Source organism: Numida meleagris, chromosome 2, assembly GCF_002078875.1.
Source record: "Numida meleagris isolate 19003 breed g44 Domestic line chromosome 2, NumMel1.0, whole genome shotgun sequence".
NCBI lineage: Eukaryota > Metazoa > Chordata > Aves > Galliformes > Numididae > Numida > Numida meleagris.
The window spans coordinates 82,286,976-82,307,930 of record NC_034410.1 but is presented as its reverse complement, the minus strand read 5'-3'; the positions used below and the strand labels follow the sequence as shown (position 1 = coordinate 82,307,930).

Here is a 20,955-nt window from a genome sequence, read left to right as displayed (position 1 = left end):
AGCTGAGTAGAGGGGGACAATCACCTCCCTCTCCCTGCTGGTCACTCCTCTTTTAATGCAGCCCAGAACATAGTTGGCCCACTTCTCCAGCCTGTCCAGGTCCCTCTGGATGGCTTCCCTTCCTTCCAATGTATTGACTGCACCGCTCAGCTTGGTGTCATCTGCAAACAAACTCATAAATAGCAAAAAGCAAACAAACTCAAATAGTACTCATGAACCTCAAGCTCCTAACAAAACATTTGCAATGCACGTGTTTACATTAAGGGTTTGTACACGGAGTTACAGCACAGGGCAAATATCCCTATCTAGACAAGCTGGCTGAAAGAAGTGGTGGTAGGAACAGAGGAAGTGCCAGAGTGCTGGTCAGAGCAAAATCTGGAATGTCTGCCTGTATGTGGATGTGTCATTTCTTCATTTGCTTAAGTTCTTTGAAGTTTTTCAGGTGGCGACTGCACAGCCTTGGGTAGCCATACAGTTTGAGAAACTAAGTGTGCTCGCTGATGGAAAACACTTTGTATATTAGCCAAGTTATTTTTCATTTTCTGGTGAACTCATTCCCTTTTAGGCTTTGCTTCAATGGTCCTTTTGACAGAGGGATTGTTGTAGGAGATGCTTCTGGTTTGGCTTGCCTTGGGGTTTCAATTACCATTTGCAGGCTGTTTTCTTGGCAGTGCATGCCCTCAGCTTTCCTGTTGTGGTTTCAGTTTTTCCTTCTGGCTTGGAATTTTCTTCTTGCTTGAAATCCATTTGGATTTTTCTTCTTCTGGTGCTTCTTTTCTGTTTTCAGTAAGTACATTCTGTAGATCTCCAAGTGAAAGTTTCCTTTGAATAACTTGGTGTTCATTGATTTTTCGGTCCTCATTTTTAAGCTAAATACCCCAGGTCTGTGCTGGTCTGAGGTTTCCGTTGTTGTTGGCTGGTTGTTGTTTTTTTTTTTTTTGAGTGGGAGGCAGAGGGAATCACATCCCCTTCCAGGGAAGATGGTATTACTGATTATGCCATGAGGATTATCTCTTAGTGGCTCGTATTCTTGGTCAAACTTATGTGTGTTTCTTAAGACAAAATCAAGCCTCCCATTCTGTATTACCCCCAGAATGAGCTGTTATTTCAAATATTCATTTTTAAGAGGCTGGTAAACTACATCTGTTATTCTTATGCATCCTACAGTGCCAACTTCACCGTACACAGGCCACCCTTGCAGTCCTCCCCTCCCCAAACCTTGCCACCCACTGCCATTACAGGAATGAAAAGGAGGAATTTAAGGATACTTGTACTTCTGGATTTGGGTGTTTTTAGTGTTTTTTTTTTTTTTTTTTTTGAGAAATGCTTAGAAATGTATGGCATAGGACAGGATTTTTAACCTTGTCCAATCATAGAATCATCATAGAATCACTGAGTGGCTTAGGTTGGAGGAGACCTTAAAGATCATGTAGTTCCACCCCACCATGCCCACGAGTGGAGTTGCCACCCACTAGATCAGAGTACCCAGGATCCCATCCAAGCTGGCCTTGAACATCTCCACGGATGGGGCATCCACAACCTCAGCCAGTGCCTCACCACCCTCTGAGTAAAAAATTTCTTCCTAATGTCTAACGTGAATTTCCTCTCTTTGAGTTTAAAGCCATTCCCCTTTGTCCTATCACTATCAAACCGTGTAAAAAAGCTGTCCTCCTCCTGCTTGTAAGATCCCTTCAAGTAGTGGAAGGGTGCAGTGAGGTCTCCCTGGTGCCTTCTCCTGGCTGAACAAGCTCAACTCCCTCAACTGTTCTTCAAAGGAGAGGTGCTTCAGCACTCTGACGATCTTCATGACCCTCTTCTGGACACTTTCCAGCAGCTCCATGTCTTTCTTGTGCTGGGAACTCCAGACTTGCACAGTATTCCAGATAGGACCTCACGAGAGTGGAGTGGAGGGGAAAATGACCTCCCTCTCCCTGCTGGCTACTCCTCTTCTGATGCAGCCCAGGATACTGTTGTTCTTCTGTTGCAGGACTACTCTCAGTGAGTTCTTCCCCCAGTCTGTACTTGTGTCTGGGATTGCCTCCACCCAAGTGCAACACCTTGTGCTTGGCCTTGTTAAACCTCTTCAGATTCTCACGTGCCCACTTTTTGAGCATGTCCAAGTACCTCTGTGTAGCATCCCTCTTTTCTATTGTGTCAACTGCACCACTCAGCTTGGTGTCATCAGCAAATTTGCTGAGGGTACACTCAATTCCAGTGTCTATGTCATTGATAAAGATGTTGCAAAGCACCGGTCCAGAAACAGACCCGTGGGGAACACCACTCATGACCAGCCTCCACATGGACATAGAGCCATTGACAATAACCTTCTGGCTACAACCATCCAACCTAATAGTCTGCCTTCAAATCCGTATCTCTCCATTTGTGATGCAGGACCATGTCAAAGGCCTTGCACAAGTCCAAGTAGAAGACATCAATTGCTCTTCCTTTGTCCACAGATGCCATCACTCCATCATAGAAGTCCACCAGATTGGTCAGACACACTCTTCTTTACTCGTCTCTTCTGCCCAGTGTATCTAAAGAATTCCTTCTCGTTGTTCTTCACATCCCTTGCCAAGTTCAATTCCATCTGTGCCTTGACTTTCCTGCCTCCATTCCTCTCTCGTCAAATGTATTGGCTTGAGTTTGTGATGTAAATTTGGAAAAGCTGGGAGTGTATTGATAAATAGGTCATGGAGATAGTAGATTAATGGCCTGATGGCAGAAAGGATCTAAGATAAGGATCAGGGCCCTGCTTGCCCTTGATTTGTTTTTTTCCCCTCCTCTACTACTCATTCTTTCATCCTTTCTGATCCAGCACTCGTAGCAGTACTGGGAACCTTTCATTAACAAGAAGCATGTGCTGCTTGAGTTGGCCAGGGTGTTGAGTAAAAATCCACCAAGTTGGTAAAGCATGTTCCTAAGTCTTCAGGGAGGAGCAGTTCCTCAAAAGGGATGCGGGCTGAGCTTAGTCAGTTGTGTCCAAACCTGCAGTGCTCTGTAACCTCACACGGCTGATGGCTGAATCCTGGATGACTGCCCTGACATCTGAAGCCCTGCCTTTGAGTGTGCCCAGAGACGACAGCCTTGACAGAGCCAAGCAGCTCAGTGTCAGCCAGTTGCCCACAGTCTCTTTTCCAGCAGCAGATGCAGCACTTGTGTTTGCACTGTTGTTCCAGATCATTCTGCAAAAAGGCAGTTGTGGGCTATTGCTTTCGTTTGCAATACGGTCAGGACAGGGATGCTGCTGCTGCAGTTTCTGCTCTCCTTATCCAGTAGCCCAGAGGAGAGGATATTTCCCTGGACTCTCTGATATGGACTCATTCTCTTCTTCTACCTAACAGATTAAAGGACATTTCCATTCTCCAGTGAGCATCCAAACCACCAGAGTTGTGTGCAGTCCCCACTCATTCTGTTGTCATAATTCATAAGAGGATTAGCTGAGAAACTGCTAAGTGCAGTGAATAGAGTATGTACATGAAGAGTGAAAGAGCAGGGTTCCATTGCTTTTTCCAGAAATCATCCATGTGGCTTATTTTTTCTAGGAGCTATAAACAGTCCTTGTGGGGGTCACTGCCTCAGGGCTTCAGAGAGTTCTGCATGTCCCACTGGCGTTGCATCCAGGAAATAGACAGGAAAGATGGTTTTTGCATCCTCTGTCTCAACGTGGTACTTCAGAAGGACACATCAGGGCCCATGGAAAATTTGGCTTTCAATTCATCCTAATTTAAATTAGAAGAATGTGGAGACAGCTGCTGAAATAAACTGTTTGCAGATGAGATTTCCCCGAAACCAGCAGCGTTTGACGTGCCATTTCCCAAGGGTTATGAAAGCATGGGGCCAAACCAGCATACTTCCATGGAACATTTCTTATGTCACTGAAAGGGTAGTAATAAGTAACTCTCAGTTTACAAAGCACATGGGAAGGGGAGGAAATTGCTTGTATTTGTTTCTTAGCACTGGTGTTTTGTACAGCCTGGTACAAGAGATGGAGGATAACAAATATTTGGCTGCTTGTGCTTTGCCACTGGCTTCAATAACAGAAGGCTGTTTGACAGGAGAACAAGGCTCGTGCCTATGAGCCGCTCTCTGCTTCATTTGTGCACATGAGAATGATGGCAGCCACTGGCTCTACATCTCCCACTATGACATACCTTCCAGAAGGGCACAAGTGAAGTAGTGAGTTATGGTCTACTTATGTTCTCTATTCCAAATATAAAGCCACTGTAATGCCCTATTTGTGTTTCACAGAATTAACAATCACCCACAGAGTATTTTATAAATTTATTTTATAGTATTTTATAAACTTTATATATTTTATACATTTTTCTCTTTGACATAGCCTTATATTGCCAGAGCAGTTTGTTTTACAATCCCAATTCATGTCCACTTAACGTTACTCTAAGTCCAGCATTTCGTGAAATTGCTGACATTTCCTCTTTATTAATGCTATTATCAGACCCCACGCTGCCTCTGTTGTCCCCCAGGAAAGAAGTGCTGTTCAGAGATGCTCCTCGAGACTGACAGCTTTTTTTCAGCTGAGAGCATTTTTGCCTGAAGCTGGAAGGCAGACTCCCATCATGAGACTGCCTGCATGTATTGAGTCCCACTGGGTTAGGAAAAGGTTCTTCACCAGAGGGTGGTTGGACACTGGAACAGGCTCCTCTGGGCAGTGGTCATGGCACTGAGCTGCTGGAGTTCAAGAATCATCTGGATAGCGCTCTCAAACATACGGTTTGATTGTTTGATTTTTGGGTGGTCCTATGTGGAACCAGGAGTTGGACTTGATCCTTGTGGGTCCCTTCCAGCTTGGGGTACTCTGTGTTCTTTGTTGGCTTAGCCACCTGGTGAGGGATGCAGCTGTAGTCACAGGGCAGGGGAAGTGCACGCTGTACAGCTCTCCTTGACTCTCTGTAAGCAGCAGTGGCCTGAAGGCATCACACAATTAACCAGTCTAATTGTTTGAGTGGGTTTCAGACCAGAGACAAACTCTTCTTTGTGGATGGGGCCCCTCCTTCCCTCTCTTTTGTGAGCATGTGGGGGTTACCAGCAACTGGGTTAGCTAGGCTGGAAGATGCGAGAGGATTTGGGACAACAGAGCAGTATATTAAAAGATCCTTAATTCTGTCCCCTCTGCCTTCTCAATGCACATAGTGAGATGACATGGAGTACGCAGGCAGCGTGTGTGCGTGATGACCTCCTAGAGCCATCTCTGCCTCCTGGGAGAAGTGAATCAAGAGTGCAGGAAAGCTGATGTCCCTTAGAATATCGATGGGATCATAGGCAAAATTCAGACATTCCCTGTTTCTCATTGTTCCCATTAAAAGCCAGGAAACAGTCTTGAAGAGTTCCAAAATTTTGTTAAGAACTTTTGTGTGTGATCTATGTTGAAACATTAATTCAGAGTACTTTTCTGCTTTTACGCAAACTCTGCTTTGGAGCCAAAAGTTGCAGAGAAAAGGGACACCGTTCACACGTGCTACGCATGGGTAGCAGCTTGTAAACAATTTCTTCACTTGAGATAAGAGTAATTTTTGCATGTGAGATTCAGGACATTGGAGAAGACTTCAGATAGCCCATGAACGTGGTGCAGCTGGCTGTGGTGCTATGCTGAGTATACCGCAGCCAAGTGACAGGCAGAGCACTCACAAGCAGCTGGCAGGAGATAATGCCCAGAGAATGTGTTTGCAAACAGTAAACACATCCAGTGCCCAAAGCAACTTATTATCTAGTCTGCTGTTACTACAGGTTTTATGTACCGATTATTGATTTTAGGTTATAGTGTCAGAGAAAATGCTGTTCTGTACTTAACATGTGTGACCTCAGAGGTCTTAAACCATATGCAGCTATACAAGCCATACTTAGCAGTAGTTTAAACAGTTAGCTATTATTATTAGGTCTCCCGAGAGATTATTGTTATTGCTGTCTGTAGGCTGTGATTTACAATAGTGTAATCAACTGAAAAGACTGCATTCAGTACAGCTTCTCAGATAATAGAAAACCAAGGCAAGCAACACTTAGAGATACCAAACGGACTTCAGTGTTTTATTACATGAAGATGTATTACGCTGTTAAAGCCCACCCACCCAGCAGAGAAAAAAGTGGTTTGTAATTGCGACACGCACACTAAAATGAGGAAAATAATGGATTTCTGCGAATTCCAATAATAGCTGTATCATCATCCTAGGGCAACTGAACTGTTCAGTAGTAACGCAGAATACCGCTCGACTGTTCTTGGTTAACAGAGCACAAAGTCAGCTGTCAGTTGTTTTTTTTTTTCCTGGAACCTAACATCGTCTGTGAAAGTCTTCCCTGAAGTGCTTCAGAATGAAAAAGCTATGTGCTATTTTGTCTGGGTATGTAAGCCACGTACGTTAGAGGCAATTTTAAGTTTTCTAGTAATAAATTATTGCTGGATTAATTTATGAGCTTACATCTTCAGGAAAAAAAATTGTAATTATGGAGGGAGTTTGAGCCTTTTTCTTAATAGAAGGGATTTACTAAAGCTTTTTTAACCTTATGCTAGTTCATTCTTACTTTGGTATTCTTCACTACTAAGAAGTCATGGAATCATTAAAGTTGGAAAGGACCACTGAGATCACCTAGTCCAACCACCAACCCACCCCTAACATGCCCACTGACCATGCCCCTCAGTGCCACATCCACACGGTTCTTGAACACCTCCAGGGACAGTGACTCCACCACCTCCCTGGGCAGCTTGTTCCAATGCCTCACTGCTCTTTTGGAGAAGAAATTTTTCCTAATATCCAGCCTGAACCTCCCCTGGCACAACTGAAGGCCATTACCTCTCATCCTATCACTGCTACCTTGGAGAAGACGGTAAAACTGCCCCTCGGCACAACCTCCTTTCAGACAGTTGTAGAGAGCAATGTGGTCTCCCCAGAGCCTCCTCTTCTTCAGACTGAACAATCCCAGTTCCCTCAGCCCCTCTGCATATGACTTGTGCTCCAGACCCCTCACAGCTTCATTGCCCTTCTCTGGACACACTCCACGGCTTCAACGTCTTTCTTGTAGTGAGGGGCCCAAAACTGAACACAGCACTCGAGGTACAGCCTCACCAGTGCAGAGTCCTCTCCTTTGCACTTACTTTAGTCTGCTTGTGCTGTAAGGGCTTTGACACTTACTGCCCTCTGTCAAAGGAGATGAAGGCACATTTCCCTGCACATGCCTGCTACTCTTCTCCTCTGTGGAAGACCATATATAGCAATTCCTCCGGGATCCAAAATGCTGGCCAAGGAGAAAACAGGGGAATATAGGACAGTGAAACACAGGGCTCCAAAATGAGCAGGGCCTCTCTAAATTACACTTTGCTGATCTCTAGGATGTGGGGCCAAGGCAGAGGAAAAGGCAGAGGCAGGGAGCTTTCAAGGAGCACAGAACTGATGTACAAGCTAGTGGGGAAGCAGCAAGGAAGGAGCCAAGGCAATCCTGCTCTCCCATCTGGAAGGGGATGAGAAGGGTGGAGGCAGCAGCCACAGCTGCTGGGAGAGCTCTGTTGCTCTCAGCTGTCCACAGCACACGCCTTTCCTCTGGAAATGTTGCCACCAGCATCACTGCCCCAACCAGCTTGAGGCTGAGCCATCTATGTCTGTGGGATGTAGCATACCCAGGTGATACGTTGTAGGCAGTAACATCTGTACATCAACAGATTGGTCATTGCTGTGATTGCTGGCTTTTTCACTTCACATATGTGACAGCACTATTCATCAAAACATATTTTCCCAAAGTCTGAAATGGTATTTGTCACTGCTTGTCTTTTTAAATGCCTTTCTTTAATCTGCTCTGCAATTTAAATTCAGCTTCTTTTATTTATTTTCTGGAATTACTTTTAAATATAAATGCACTTCTCCATCTTCAGTTCTCCTGAGGCTGACAATAATACATACTTTAAAAATACTCTGCAGCACAGAGTAGCTTTTCACTTATCCATGTTTTCTGCTCTATACTGCGACGCTGCTGTTGCTCAGTTCTCTCACAGAAGCCACTAATGAGAGAGGCAGCCCAAAAATTGTTCCCAAAAAGAGCTTAGTTGGACTGATCAACACATTGGCTACTGGATCTTTTCTGTTTTCAGTTTCCTGCCAAAACAAATAACGTTTTAACTGTTGCACGTAGTAAACTGCTGTTGATCAGTGTAAAATTGCGTGATTTCAGTGGCTGACTTTCATTGAATACTGCACAGCCTAGTAAATGGAGTACTGCATACCAAGAAAAAAGGGCCTGTAGCAAACAAAGGAAAAAACAAGGTATGAGAAGGGAATCCAGTAGCCATGGCATGGCTAGAAAGCACTGAGAAGTCATTAATGTTTTTGCCAAACCTAAGCCATATGTACTTTTCTAGTGCTGATTCATGAAGGCACTTAGGTTTTGAAAACAGAATGTATAAAAACTGTTAAGTAGAAATTAGCTGAGAAAAGTAACACTTCTGCATACAGTGCAGGAGTGCCTGGAACACTTCTGATAGGGAGGGAGCCTGTGCTCCTAAACAGTCATTCCCAAAGAATGCTGAAGATACTTTCTGGGAGAGAGCAAGCTGGTGAAATCTCATTGTCTAAGGTAGTGTCTGTTTACTTAAAGTAAAAGTGATCTTAGAGCAGTTCTACATTTGCTTTTCATATCAATGTTAAGCTTATCTTACAAACTTATCTTCTGTTAAAATAGCCATTCCAAAACTCAGCAAAGAGAATGTGGCTTGGATGCCTACTGGCATGAAGAGAGATATCCTGTCCTATTATTTTTTGTTCTGTGATACAGTTGTAGCATTATCTGATATCCAGATCTTTGATGGATCTATTGTAAGCATGTCAAAGACTTTTCAAATTACTTTGTTTTTGTAAATATTAGATCACAAAAAAAAAGGAGTTGAGTCCCACACACATTCATTGAACAATGCATCCCATTGTTAAGCGATTTTTCCTGTTTTAGAGTTGAGATTAAACTCGTGTGATTTATTCTTTCAGTGAGAAAACGTCTGTTCCAATAATTACCATTGCTATAGAAATGTGCATTCAAGATGCAGTTTAGACATTAACTAGTCCCCACTGTGTGCTCCTTGTGCCCTCAAAGAGGGGACCTGCACAAGGTCATGATGGAGCTTGGATGAGGTGAGGACTGCTCTCACAGCCCACTTCCCCCCACTAAGCTTAGTTTCAGAAAATCACGATTGATTCTGATGTCAGCAAGTACTTGTCAACCCCCAGCAAGAGTCTGAGCTCTCCTTCGTTCTCCTTTCTCTAAAGGGAGACAACCTTCAGTTGCTCTCACATACTCTCCTGGTACTTCAGAGTGCAAAGGTCAGTGCCCTCATCTAGGAGGTCCTTCCTTGCTGAAGACCATCTGAGTGCCAAAATGCCACTGGTCAGAGGAATTCCTGCTCTTACAGCATCCTTTCCTAAAAAGTCTGGGAAATAAGTACTTTTTTTTATACTAATTAGTAATAATAATGAACCAACTAGCAGAGGCAGAAGAACAGTTGAGTTGTGGAAGGAAGCACTCAAAAAATGCAAAGTGTCACAATGAAGAGTTGCCTGGTGATGTGGCTTGAGTCCATTATACATACTCATTAAGATAATTTAAAATGAGTTTGAGTCCACCTTTACGTACGCTGACTGTTCTTCAGTGCAAATATTTGTGAGAAGCTGTTCACGGTACTCAGTACCGTAAGCATTCATCACAACAGCAGCATTTACCTGGTATTTTAACTTGATTTTTACAGGTGGGATAAGCTTCTTCATAGTCAAGTGGAAAGCACATCTGCAAGGCAGGTCTGGAAGCTGGGACGTCTTGGAACGTTTTCCTTTCTTTAACTGGCTGTTTATTCTTCTGAGCCAGAGCAGTACATAAAATATATAGAGTGGGAATGAAATCCTGTCTCTAAAGAAATTAATATAACTTGGACATTATGGTGCCGATCCATGTCCTTAAGGCCTTAAGTTATCTTGGCCACCAAAACCAAATTGCTTACAAATTGGCAAAATAACAAGTATAAGTATTTGTCAGAATTAAATCCACATGTTCATTCAAATCCATGTGTCATCAACAACTTCCAGATGTAAATATCAGTGGAGAGTTTGAAGGAACCTCAATCCTGCAAGCAGTCTCTCCCACAATTCTTAAACCTAGCACCATTCAGGAGTGACACACAACAGTACTTGGTCTTTTCAGGAAACAATGCTTGTTGCTTTCCTTAGAGCCAGGTATCCTGTAACCACATCTGAAGGGAGCATCCGAATATAGGCAAATTCTTCAATAGTACTAAATCTCAGCTTGCTCTGGGGATCTGTGTAATTTGCCTGAAAAAGAAACAATGGAGAAGATACCATTCAAATAAAATCTCAAAACAGAATACAAACAAAGCACGTAATTATGAGACCAGAAACCATTTTCATTTTTTACTAACAGCACTGCTATTCTAGCATGTGACCAAAAGTTTGTACGCTTTTTCCTACTCATGTCAAAACTTACGAGGAGTTAACAAACCCCTACGAAATCATGTTAGAAATGCATTAAACATCATAGAGGGCTAGAATAGTCTCATCCAAAACACTGCAAAAGAAATTCCCCAACTCTCTAAACTCACCCTAGCAACTCTGCGCCTTGTGCAGTCTCTCCCAAGGCAGCTCTCCAAACAGTCAGGCTGCTGCCAACAAATTACCCATCGAAGAGGCTGAATTATGGGTGCTTGGATAGCTTTGGACTGATTTTTCTCTTCCTCCATACAATTTAGCTTTTAATTTACTTTAAAGTGGTTGCTAAAGCAAGGGAGTCTCAGCTTATGGTGCTGTGACTGAACTGATAAGAAATTTGAACTCCACACTTAGCTTTGCTGCAGATGTCTGCTTTCAGGCTAGAGCCTGGCCAGATAGCCCTGTGCTAGGCTCACATCCTCTGCTGCATTTGGGTCTCGGGCGCCTGGGAGCGGTGCCAATCTCATTCCATCCTCTCCCCTCCCCTGTCGCTGCAGAAACCCTGAGCTCCTACGAGCTCAGAGCAGCACGGGAGGCCGGGCTGGAGGATGGCAGGCTTCAGGGTAGCCTCCTCTCCACCTTCAGCCTTCAAGACAGCGGCAACACATTACCATCGTGTTCCAGGGTGCCTGCCAAGGCCCTGAAAGTGTCCTGTGCACCTTTCCTCAACGGGAGTTGAGGGTAAGGCACAGGCAGCTAAATCTATTGAGATGCTGCTACTAAAGTAGAAAAGGCCAGGAAGACACAAAGCGTCATAGTGTTAAAGCACAGAGCCTTCCACCAGTTTTAGGTTGGAAAAGATACGTTGAGCATGGAACAATCCACGTAATCGTCTGGCCTGATAAGGCTTGGCAGAAAATGAGGTGTTATTTGTAGCATGTCTCTTTACAAAGAAATGCTACAAGGTTAATTAAATGTAGGCAGCTAGCAGGCAAGCCATCAATTCATTTTCAGACAAATGGCAAAGTTAAGACACTAGGAGTAAATTTATCCCTGGTGGTAACTTTATGGCTATACCAGGTCTTAATTTACTTTTATTTCACATTTTAAATTTGGCCTTAGGTATCTAAAGAAAGGCTAAGCAAGCAGACTGCTTCTCAAATGTGCAAGTCCCTGTAATAAACTGGCCAAACAATATCTGCAAATCGTGTTTCACATCAACCAATGTTACAATTATGGCAGTTCTTCACTGTTCTTATACTTCATATTGGGCTGTACTGCTTGCGCATGTTAACATATGGTGTGTGTGGTATGGCAACTAACAAGTGTCAGTAACCTAAGCTAGTGATTCAGCAAGAACTACAAGATATTAGAAAAGTGAAGTAAGGTGATTTTGCAAAGAAAGAACTCCGCTGTACTTCAAATGTAAGTCAAAGACCCTAATACATGCTCTTCAAATACAATATATTATCTCGATCTGGTTCTATAGTAGAAAGGAAGAGACATTCAAATATTTGAAGTTTTTGAAAATCTGCTTCACATTAAATTACTTTGTTTTGCACGTTAATATATCTAAATACTGATCTTGCAACTTTGGAAATAGAAGTTTTATTTTGCAATGTCAATATAGTAGATAATAGCTTTTGAGTTCTAGGCTGCTTTACAAAGATAAATTGGCTGCTCTGCTTAGACCAATGGTAAATTTAATTCCATTTGTGTTACACTGAGAAAGAGAAGAGAATCAATAGAATTTAATTGTGGCAGTTAATATAACTGCAGATATACTGATGAGAGTGTTTTAATGCACTTCTCTTTTTTTTTTTTTTTTGTACCTGCTAGACCATTTAATTCTTCCCTAAATGAGTAATGCTAAGGAATTTATTTTACTTTTTTTTTTCTCCACGGGGAATCCAGCATTCCCATACAAAATACATTCTTACACAAAGGCTTTCAGATTTTAAATAGAAAATACAGGGACATTTTTCTTTTACTAGATTTCTAAGATATTCTGTTTCTCCACATATCTTCCTAGTAGGAATCTTTAAAATAAATTTAGTGCTTCTTAGGCAACGTTTCTGGCTCAGCAATTTAGAGGACACACTGTCTCAGTTATCTTTCTCAATACAAAAGACTTTTTTTAAACATGGTATTTTTATCAGAGTCTGGAGTAACCTCACAGGCCGCATAAAATAGGAAATGAGCCACAGTGCGATTCGAGGGTGGAAATTTTTTTTTAAAAAGTGGCAAGACCAGGAAAAAAAAAGAAAGAAAAGCAGCACTAATGGAATCTTAGTGAATGGAGATTATTTATACTAAGCTGGAACAGCTGATATAGAGTAGTGTATAAATCACTTATGGAAAGGAAGAGCTAGTAAAGAAAAGCTGGGGAGTAGAAGTCTGCTTCCAGTGGCCAGCCTGCCCCTTAGCTGGTAGGGACAGTCTTCGCTTACATCTGCACCATCATTTCGCTGTAGTTGCAATGACTGACTGGTTTTGCAACACATCAAAAGCTGGTGCTGGAAAGAACTGGTTGGTTCCTTGGAGATGGGGCAGACAGACTTAATCCTTTATGCCTTCTGCCCCATTTAAGGCCAGCAGAGGTGCTGCTGCAGCTTTAACAGCACCTGTTGTGAACACCACTTGGAAAGCAACTCTAAAGGGAGAGCAGAGGAAAGAGAGGGAGATCTTCCTTTCCCATTCCCTCTTGAACACTGGGTTACCAGCCTCAATCCAAGCAACTCCTTTCACTTCCAAATCAAGCTTGGAGGCACAGCTGAGAACACGCCACCTCCTAGGAGCCTTTTCTAAATGTGTTACTTGAAAAAGTCAAAGGCAATAGATGTCGTCAAATCAAAAACTCAAACATTAGGATGTGCAGGATTACCACTGGCTCTACAGGTGTTCTTTGCTCCCCTGCGCTCTGTATCCATTCTCAGGCAGTTCTTAATTAGTGCTTATCATCTGTTTTCCCAACAGGGACTTTCAACTTATTGGTACACAGAATGCAAGGTGCTCACTTAGTGAGAATGTGTTTAATCCTTTGTTTTATCTGCACTGATGCTATACGGTGAATATTCCTAGCTGAGGCACATTGCTCAAGTCTCACTCTGAAGACAGTATTATTAATTTTCTGAGGAGCTTTTCATGTTAACCTGCATCAACATACAGGCATCCCTATGAGGTAACATCATCTCTGTGAGGTGGGATAGTGCCCTATGGATTCAACTGAGGGAAGGGACCCAGAAAATCTAAGGCTATTTGAAGTGACAGAGTTCTCCTTGTTGTAGCTATTTAGTATAACCACTACTTAACACTTCCTATAGTCCAAAATGCAACTTTCCTATTCATTTCAGTCGTAGTAAATGCATAGGCTTCTGCATAATCAATCACTGAAGAGGTCTGAACCTGAGCATTCGCAAAGTGAAAAGTTACGGTGCTATTAACACCTGTTTTAATTAAATTGCACACAGGAACAGTGTCAGCAGCAGATACGAAACGTTTGTTGGGCAGAATTCAGTGACTTGACTCATGTTTTGTACCAACAGAATCTTTGGAGAATTTAGGTGCCAAATTGTAACTCCCTTGGCTTTTTGGAGCATGTGCAAGCCATAACTGAAGTCAAATATGGGGGATTTTTGGTTTCTTTTTTTTGTTTTGTGTTTTTTTTTTAAATTAACAAAACCTTGTGAAGGAGCCTATCTGTGACACACAGGCTATACACATCTGCCAAACTCCAAGCTCCAGTGCTGCAGCATGGGGGTATTCAAAATGCTTGAAAATCCGTGCCCACGTCTCAGGCTGATATGTTTGAAAGAAAGTTAGTGAGTAATGGTAACATTTTTTTTTTTAACCTGGGAAAACCAATATAGTTTTGCATAATCTTGTTCTTGGAAGTTGCTTAACCATCTTTCTAAAACTTTCCCAAAAAGATACAGTGAAAAAATCCAGCCTCAGGGAAACACTGAGCATGGAAAGTTTCAGACTGTGTGCTTAAAGCTTGGCAAAGTTAAAGTCATGGAGACTATGAACCACCAGCTTTCACTGTAACAAAGCAGAGTTGAGAGTAATGGGGACCAGTGCAGACTCCACAGCTGGGAAGTGGTGTGATAGGAGCCAGCTGGCAGGACAAGGTATTTAAGCTGTCCTGGCATCTGTTAGGATCCTGAGGACTTAGAGATGTAGGGATAGTATTTGGGGTTTGGCCCTAAATCACAGGACAATTATTAAGCAGAAGACTGAACAACAGCCTCAGCATGTACATTTCTTGCAAAGGCATGTACCAGTTTATTTAGTTGTGGAAAGTGAAATGCCAATTTTGAAGAGAAAAAAGAAAATACTTACTGGAAGTCCTGAGATGTCTGAATATTTCTTTGCAGGCTTAAAGGATGGAGGAGCGTCGATATTAAAATCTAGGAAGAAACAAAAGGATAAGTTCAGTATACTACATAAATTTTAAAAAGAAAACCCAAAATGTAAAGAGGTGACAAATATTTAAAACATTGGGTTTAATCTGAGGTCTCTATTAAAGCAGCAGTAAGGCAAAGAACTATGAAGCAGAATCACCTCTGAAAACATTCAGTCTGCTACCGCTGTAAGAAACAGCCTGATTCTGCTCACCTCACTAAACCAAGAATTCAGTAAACAGAACTCCATTCTGTCCCATTTTTCCTTTTTTCTGCAGAAGGAAAAATGCAGTACAGCTATTTAAAATGTGCTGATTTCCTCCAAGTCTTAATGAATTCCCTTGCAGTCAGTTAGTTGCAGAGAATAGCAGATAGCCATTACAGCACACATGCTGTATGTTAAGACCATGAAACATTGCTCAAGATTGTAGCTTTGAAATGCTATAATCCAGAAAAGCAACGTAATCTTTTAAATCAGCTAAATCTTTAAGCATGTACCACTTTAAGCCCAGTCAATGACCTAGAAAATTGTCTGAATGTTTAAATTAACTGATGGAAATTGCTGTTCTTTGATGCCCTTTAGATACCAAGTCTCATTCACTTATGAGATATGACTGTTTAAGATATGACTGGCATGGCTAAGTAGTTAAATCGCTGATTTTCAACGTTTACAAAACTAGCTTGTACCTGGCTCATTTCTCTACTCCTTCTTGAACTCCTTTGCATCTCATTCAGCTGCTATGATAAATTGAAACGCTCCGTCCATATCAAATCATAGTCCCATAATTCAAAAGATACTAACGCTGCAGACAGCTGTTCTTAAATATGCAAGTGAATCTCTTTTGCCACCCTCTTAAAAAAGCCTTTAAATTTACTGTTGCAAATAAAAACTAATAGAAATCAGCAGTTTGCGGGTTACAGGAGGCAGGCACACACAGTAGCCTAGGCTCTTCTGTAACAGCTGCATGTAAAACACTTAAAAAAAATGGCAAGTTTTTTTTTAGTTAAAGCACGGAGTCTGACAAAACGTATATGCACCTGCCCAATTCTGAGATGCCTCCAGTTGCTTAAATGAAATCTGAGGAACAAATTCTACCTCCAACTAAGTTCAACATTATCCTACTTTACAACTTGACTGGAAGTATATTGAGATTAAAAGCAGTGCTTTAATTCTGCTCCTTTGGTTTTGCGCAAGCTAGCTGTAATCTGGAGCGCTAATAGCGCAGTCTGAACTGTGCTGAACTAAGTAGGGGATGTAGGACTTACGTCTCCCAAGAATCTGGATAAGGAGCTGGATAGAAAGCTTGGGCTGAGGACTCAGCTACCACGGGTACGTGGCTAGCAGCATCTCACTAGAAAATAGTTCTGACAGAGCTAAGGAAGCGGCAGCTACCACTGTGCAGATATACCTTCAGGAGACCAGCGGGCAGCTCCTCAGCAGTGAAGCGGTGACAAAAACCCAACGGGAAGAAGTTGTTTCTAGGTTGGCTCTGATAAATGCACTCCCCTCATAGAACTTTCTCCCCAGATGTATCCAGACTTTTTCACAACACTCCATTTCTGTCCCCTTACTTTTCCCTTGGTGCTGGTGTGATCGGGCTAGTCTGAAATGGACCCCATTCAAGCAGGATACTGCATTCACTGATGAAATAGTTTAGGTTCATTTTAAAAAAGTTATTTGTGTGGATTTTATTATTTATAAATACATGCAAAGCATCTAAGCAGCTTACAGCTAGGATCATTTAGTTGCCATGGCAATGCCCTTTCAGAAGCAAGAATTTGTTTTAGGTTCTTCCAAGTTCTGTTCTTCTTGCCAGCTGCTGCTCCACCAATGCTGGAGTGCTAGAATTAAAAATACGATGTTCAGAGAAAAAAATAAAGAATACCATTTCAGAGCATGATACTTCTACTTCATAGTCTTTTAGATACATCTCGTCACGAACCATTTGTTATCCTCACTTATTTCATCAGCAGACTAATATACTGTACCCTTTAATCTTAGTTGCAAGAAAAACAAAGACTTTTTGGACCGTGTCAAAGCTACTATATGTTTAGGATTAACTGAAGGAAATGAAAATCTGCTTTTTACGTGGAAAGAGAAAATCAGTGTGGTAAGGTTTAGCCCGAGATTACAGGATTCTGTATGCAATTCCCATCATACTAGAACTCATACTATGAAGTTGTGTCTGAAATAGCGATTATACGGCTAAATTGTCTCTCTCTTCTTTATGGCATAGTACAGGTGCAGCTCTAGCTCGTTTAAGTAATCCGTGACTGCAGAAAACATAACTGAGCTTGCAAAATGTAATGAATGCTATGAGAAGCTTTCTGGAAGTTTTATTTTTCTTTCAAATGATAGAGGGATAGAAAAGGAGTAATAAATGGAATACTGGCTGCCGAGACAATTTTGCATTTTGAAAGCTATGCTCACAGAAGGCGTGCTGCCGGTGCTATAGTGCTGGTTTCACTTATTAAACGGGATACGAGGTAATTTATTTATGCCCCTCCAGAGACAGGAGATGCACAATATACTGTACTTCTTCTAAATGATCAAAGGACACAGATTTACAGCTTTACTTCAGAACAGAAACTGTTCTCAGAATTGGGGAGTTGTAGTTATCGCAGTTAATAATTACTACCTGCCACCTCAGTCTCATCAAAACTCAGCAAAGTTCTTTCTGCTAACGCGCTTCTGCTGTGATTAGTTTATAAATTAGGCTGCTGAATTGCTGAGAATGATAGCAGAAAGGATTCAGTGAAAAAGCTGTTTTCCACAGACGTAAGATATATTCAGAAAAAAATGCTCACGAGCTGCTAATGTATCTGTTTTTGGCAATGCACATCCACTATAGAAAGTACATGCAAACATTTGCTCTGGGAGTAACACCTTTAGTAGCAAGCACTGAAAATAGAGACTGCTGCAATATGAGGTGGGAACAGATACAGCAGCACATTCCTAATTCAAGTTCATTACCTGAAATTTCCCTCCAAATCATTGCGTAACCATTATTTTTCAGTAACCTGGTTTATCCAAAGCTGGCCCTGAGGGGCTGCTCTGAAGCCCAGTGAAGCTGAGAGGAAGCGTCCATCCAGCCTCAGCAGGCCTCAGTCAGACACCAAGTTTTGCTAGTGGTTTGAGTCTGTCTTTTCCATAATGAAAAAAAAAAAAAGGAGGCATTGTCCTCTGAACAGTTAACCAGAAGATCAATGTTTACAGAGTAATCTCTGTCAGGTTTCTATGTAACACCTGTTTAGGAGTATGGGTGAGGCCAATAAAAAGCAAGCACATTAAGAGATGCATGCTATTTCACCCATTTTCTTCCATTTAAGGTAAACTGGGCTGGAAGAAAGTCATCCAAATTGTCATTACCAGTTCATGCAGACAAAATGCTAGTTAAACCTCAATACTTCTCAAATTATTGACTGTATTCAGGATAATACCATTTTTATTGTAACAGCCTGTCATTGCTCCAGCAGTTGTTAAAGGCCCCGTACGTTCATTAGTTTCAAGCATGTAAAGTTCGGTATTGCCTCTTTGGAAATGGGGGATGTCCCTCTAAGAAATGAAGGCTCAGCAGGCCTTGAGGCAATTTAAATCCTATAGGGAAGCTGCGTGGAGTGCCTCTGGGCACAAATGGAGCTTTTCCACTACACCTAGTTTCCCAGAGATGCTGGTGCTCACTGAAGAATTAGCATGAGCCAAGTATGCAGTTGTTTCTTTGACTGCTCTTCTTGTGACAGAAGTCTATAAAGCAGGCACACAGCAACTTGCAAGTCAGAGATGAATTTTACACCCCCTGCCAAACCCTTGCTTAGTGAGCAGCGTGAAGCCTGATTACTCAGGTTTTATGCTGAGGGATATTGCCTCTTATTCATACAAAATTAAATCTGGGATAAAATCCTACTTTCGAAGTACTGGCTTAAGATCAGCAGTCTGAGAAGTTTGCTTGCCTAGAAAGCATTTGTACAGTGTGCCAATGAGTTGGCCCTGGCAGAGCAAGATATTAAAAACAAACCCAGCAGTGATAGCATGACTAGCTCTAGGCTTCCTTCAACTTCTCCTCCAGTTTAAATCTCACATTATTTTAGCAGGCTGTATTTCGTCAGCTCTCAGGGTTCACACGACTTCTCAACACTGGAAGGCGAGGCTTCTGGGGAGCACACAGCGTTTGCTTCTAAATCTAGCAATTAAATGCAAGCGCAGACACCACAGGTCTGTCATAGTTTCAGGGACTAGGAGAGGAGCAAAATGCCAGTAGCTAATGACTATGTGGCTGATTTTTAGTTCAATTATTTTGCAGCTTCCCCTGGTTAGGAACTAGGGAGGTGGGATTTCTACATGTACATGTACATAAATAGCGCCTTCTAGTTCTGCTAGTTTGTGAGATACTGCACCATAAGACTTCTGCACCGCTAGTTTGTGAGATACTGCACCATAAGACTTCTGCACCTACCTTGATCTAGCAAGTTCTGTTCCAGAATTTAATACAGTAGTTCTCCCTCTAAAAGAGTGCCACTTTCATGTTTTAATATAATGTGCACTTCAGACCACAGTGTGGCGTGGACTGGAGGTGAGTTACTAAAGAACTGCCCATCTTTTATTTGGCTGTTAAGCTGACTTTCTTAATATTTACATTAGCAATATGGTTAAACAGAAACCTAGGCAGGGTTTTATTTGAAGAGTTTAGAATTTCAAACTGTTAATATACTTACAATGAAGTTTGGATCTTTAAATGGTAATGGCTTGACGGCTGTTTCCACTGATCCTGTGCTGGAGTCCGTGTTCAGAAATTTATTTTCGTTCATGACCTCTCCACCTGCACTCTGAAAAAAGAACTCAGGCTTACTGCTTGTTACTGCAAGCAAGTTCAACCAGAGACTGCACAAATGCTTTATTACCTACCTGTTGCTGTTCAGCCTTTCTGTCTCTTTTGAATCTTTTAAAGATGCTGCATGGCAATGATAGCAGTGGGGAAGCACGACACAGCATTTGTCGGGCAGTTTACAATGGCATACAAAGGGGAGAAAAGGAATAGAGTGGCCAAAAGCTACTGACTGAAAACAGCATTGGTTTGATTTCAGTATTAATGAAAGCCATCTCCATGAAGTGCAAGACAGGATGTGAAACCAAAAATAGCCCAGGTGTGTGTTGGATGTTTCAGAGTGTTTGGTATTAAAGCACTGATAGAAACAATGACTATAAAGTGTATAAAAAGTTCTCTTCAACGTTCTAAAGAATAACTGAGGAAACAGTTTATTCTGCACCCTTGACTTCGGTCATGCTTGAGCAAGGATTGAAGGGAAAAAAAGATATTTGATTATATGTATTATTTTTATAAGCAAACCTCCCAAAAGCTACATGGATAGTGAGAGGTGTTCTCTAGGCTATTCTCTATGGTTTTTTTATTCAGCAGGAAGAGCAGTGAGAGAATGTGATTGGAAAGCTAAGAAAGTGGTGTGACAGTCCAACCGATTTCTGATATTTCTGCATGGCTGATTCTGTGTTGTTCTTTTATGAGCTCCTACATGTCTATGCTAGCCAGAACGAGCTCACTCTACATACGTAAGTGTGCCTAGTGAAATCCTGATCTATACTGAAGCCAGTGAGAATTTTGCCATGGAGTCAGTAGTTCAACCAATAGATTTCATACTTTGATTCTTTTTTTCTTGTAAAACAAAAAGCTTCATTAAAAGCTAAATCAAGATTTACTGAATGGATGGTTAAAATGTTTCTCTACCTTTAGATAGATAATGCTTATAACTAAAAAAAAAGTTTTCCTTTGAAAACCTACACTGCAAGACTTTCTCTGTTGATACGCACTCTTAAGTAGGAGAAAAAAAGGATCACTGTTATTACTGAATATGAGAGTATCCCTAGAATTTGGGACTACGTAGCAAGGTCCTTGAGCCAGCATAAATTCACAGAATGGCTTGGTTTGGAAGGGACCTCAAGGATTGTCAGGTTCCAATCCCCTGCCACAGGCAGGGTTGCCAGCCTCTAGATCAAGCACTAGATCAGATTGCCCAGGGCCCCATCCAATCTGGCCTTAAACACATCCAGGGATGGGGCACCATTCCTCTCTCAGTAAAAAACTTCCCCCTGACATCGAATGTAAATCTCCCTTCCT

General features: G+C 41.9%; 1 protein-coding gene across 2 annotated transcripts in view; it reads right to left on the bottom strand.

Annotated features, from left to right (window-relative positions):
- INO80C (INO80 complex subunit C) overlaps positions 7,807–20,955 on the bottom strand; it is a 33,731-nt gene continuing 20,582 nt past the window's right edge. For both annotated transcript variants that reach the window (XM_021388967.1, XM_021388969.1), the window contains exons 2-5: positions 19,541–19,651; positions 16,558–16,669; positions 14,766–14,833; positions 7,807–10,310 (exon numbers count right to left, since the gene is read on the bottom strand). In XM_021388967.1, coding sequence (XP_021244642.1) covers positions 10,179–10,310; positions 14,766–14,833; positions 16,558–16,669; positions 19,541–19,651 — 423 coding nt within the window. In that variant the 3' untranslated portion in view covers positions 7,807–10,178. The remainder of the gene's footprint in view (positions 10,311–14,765; positions 14,834–16,557; positions 16,670–19,540; positions 19,652–20,955) is intronic.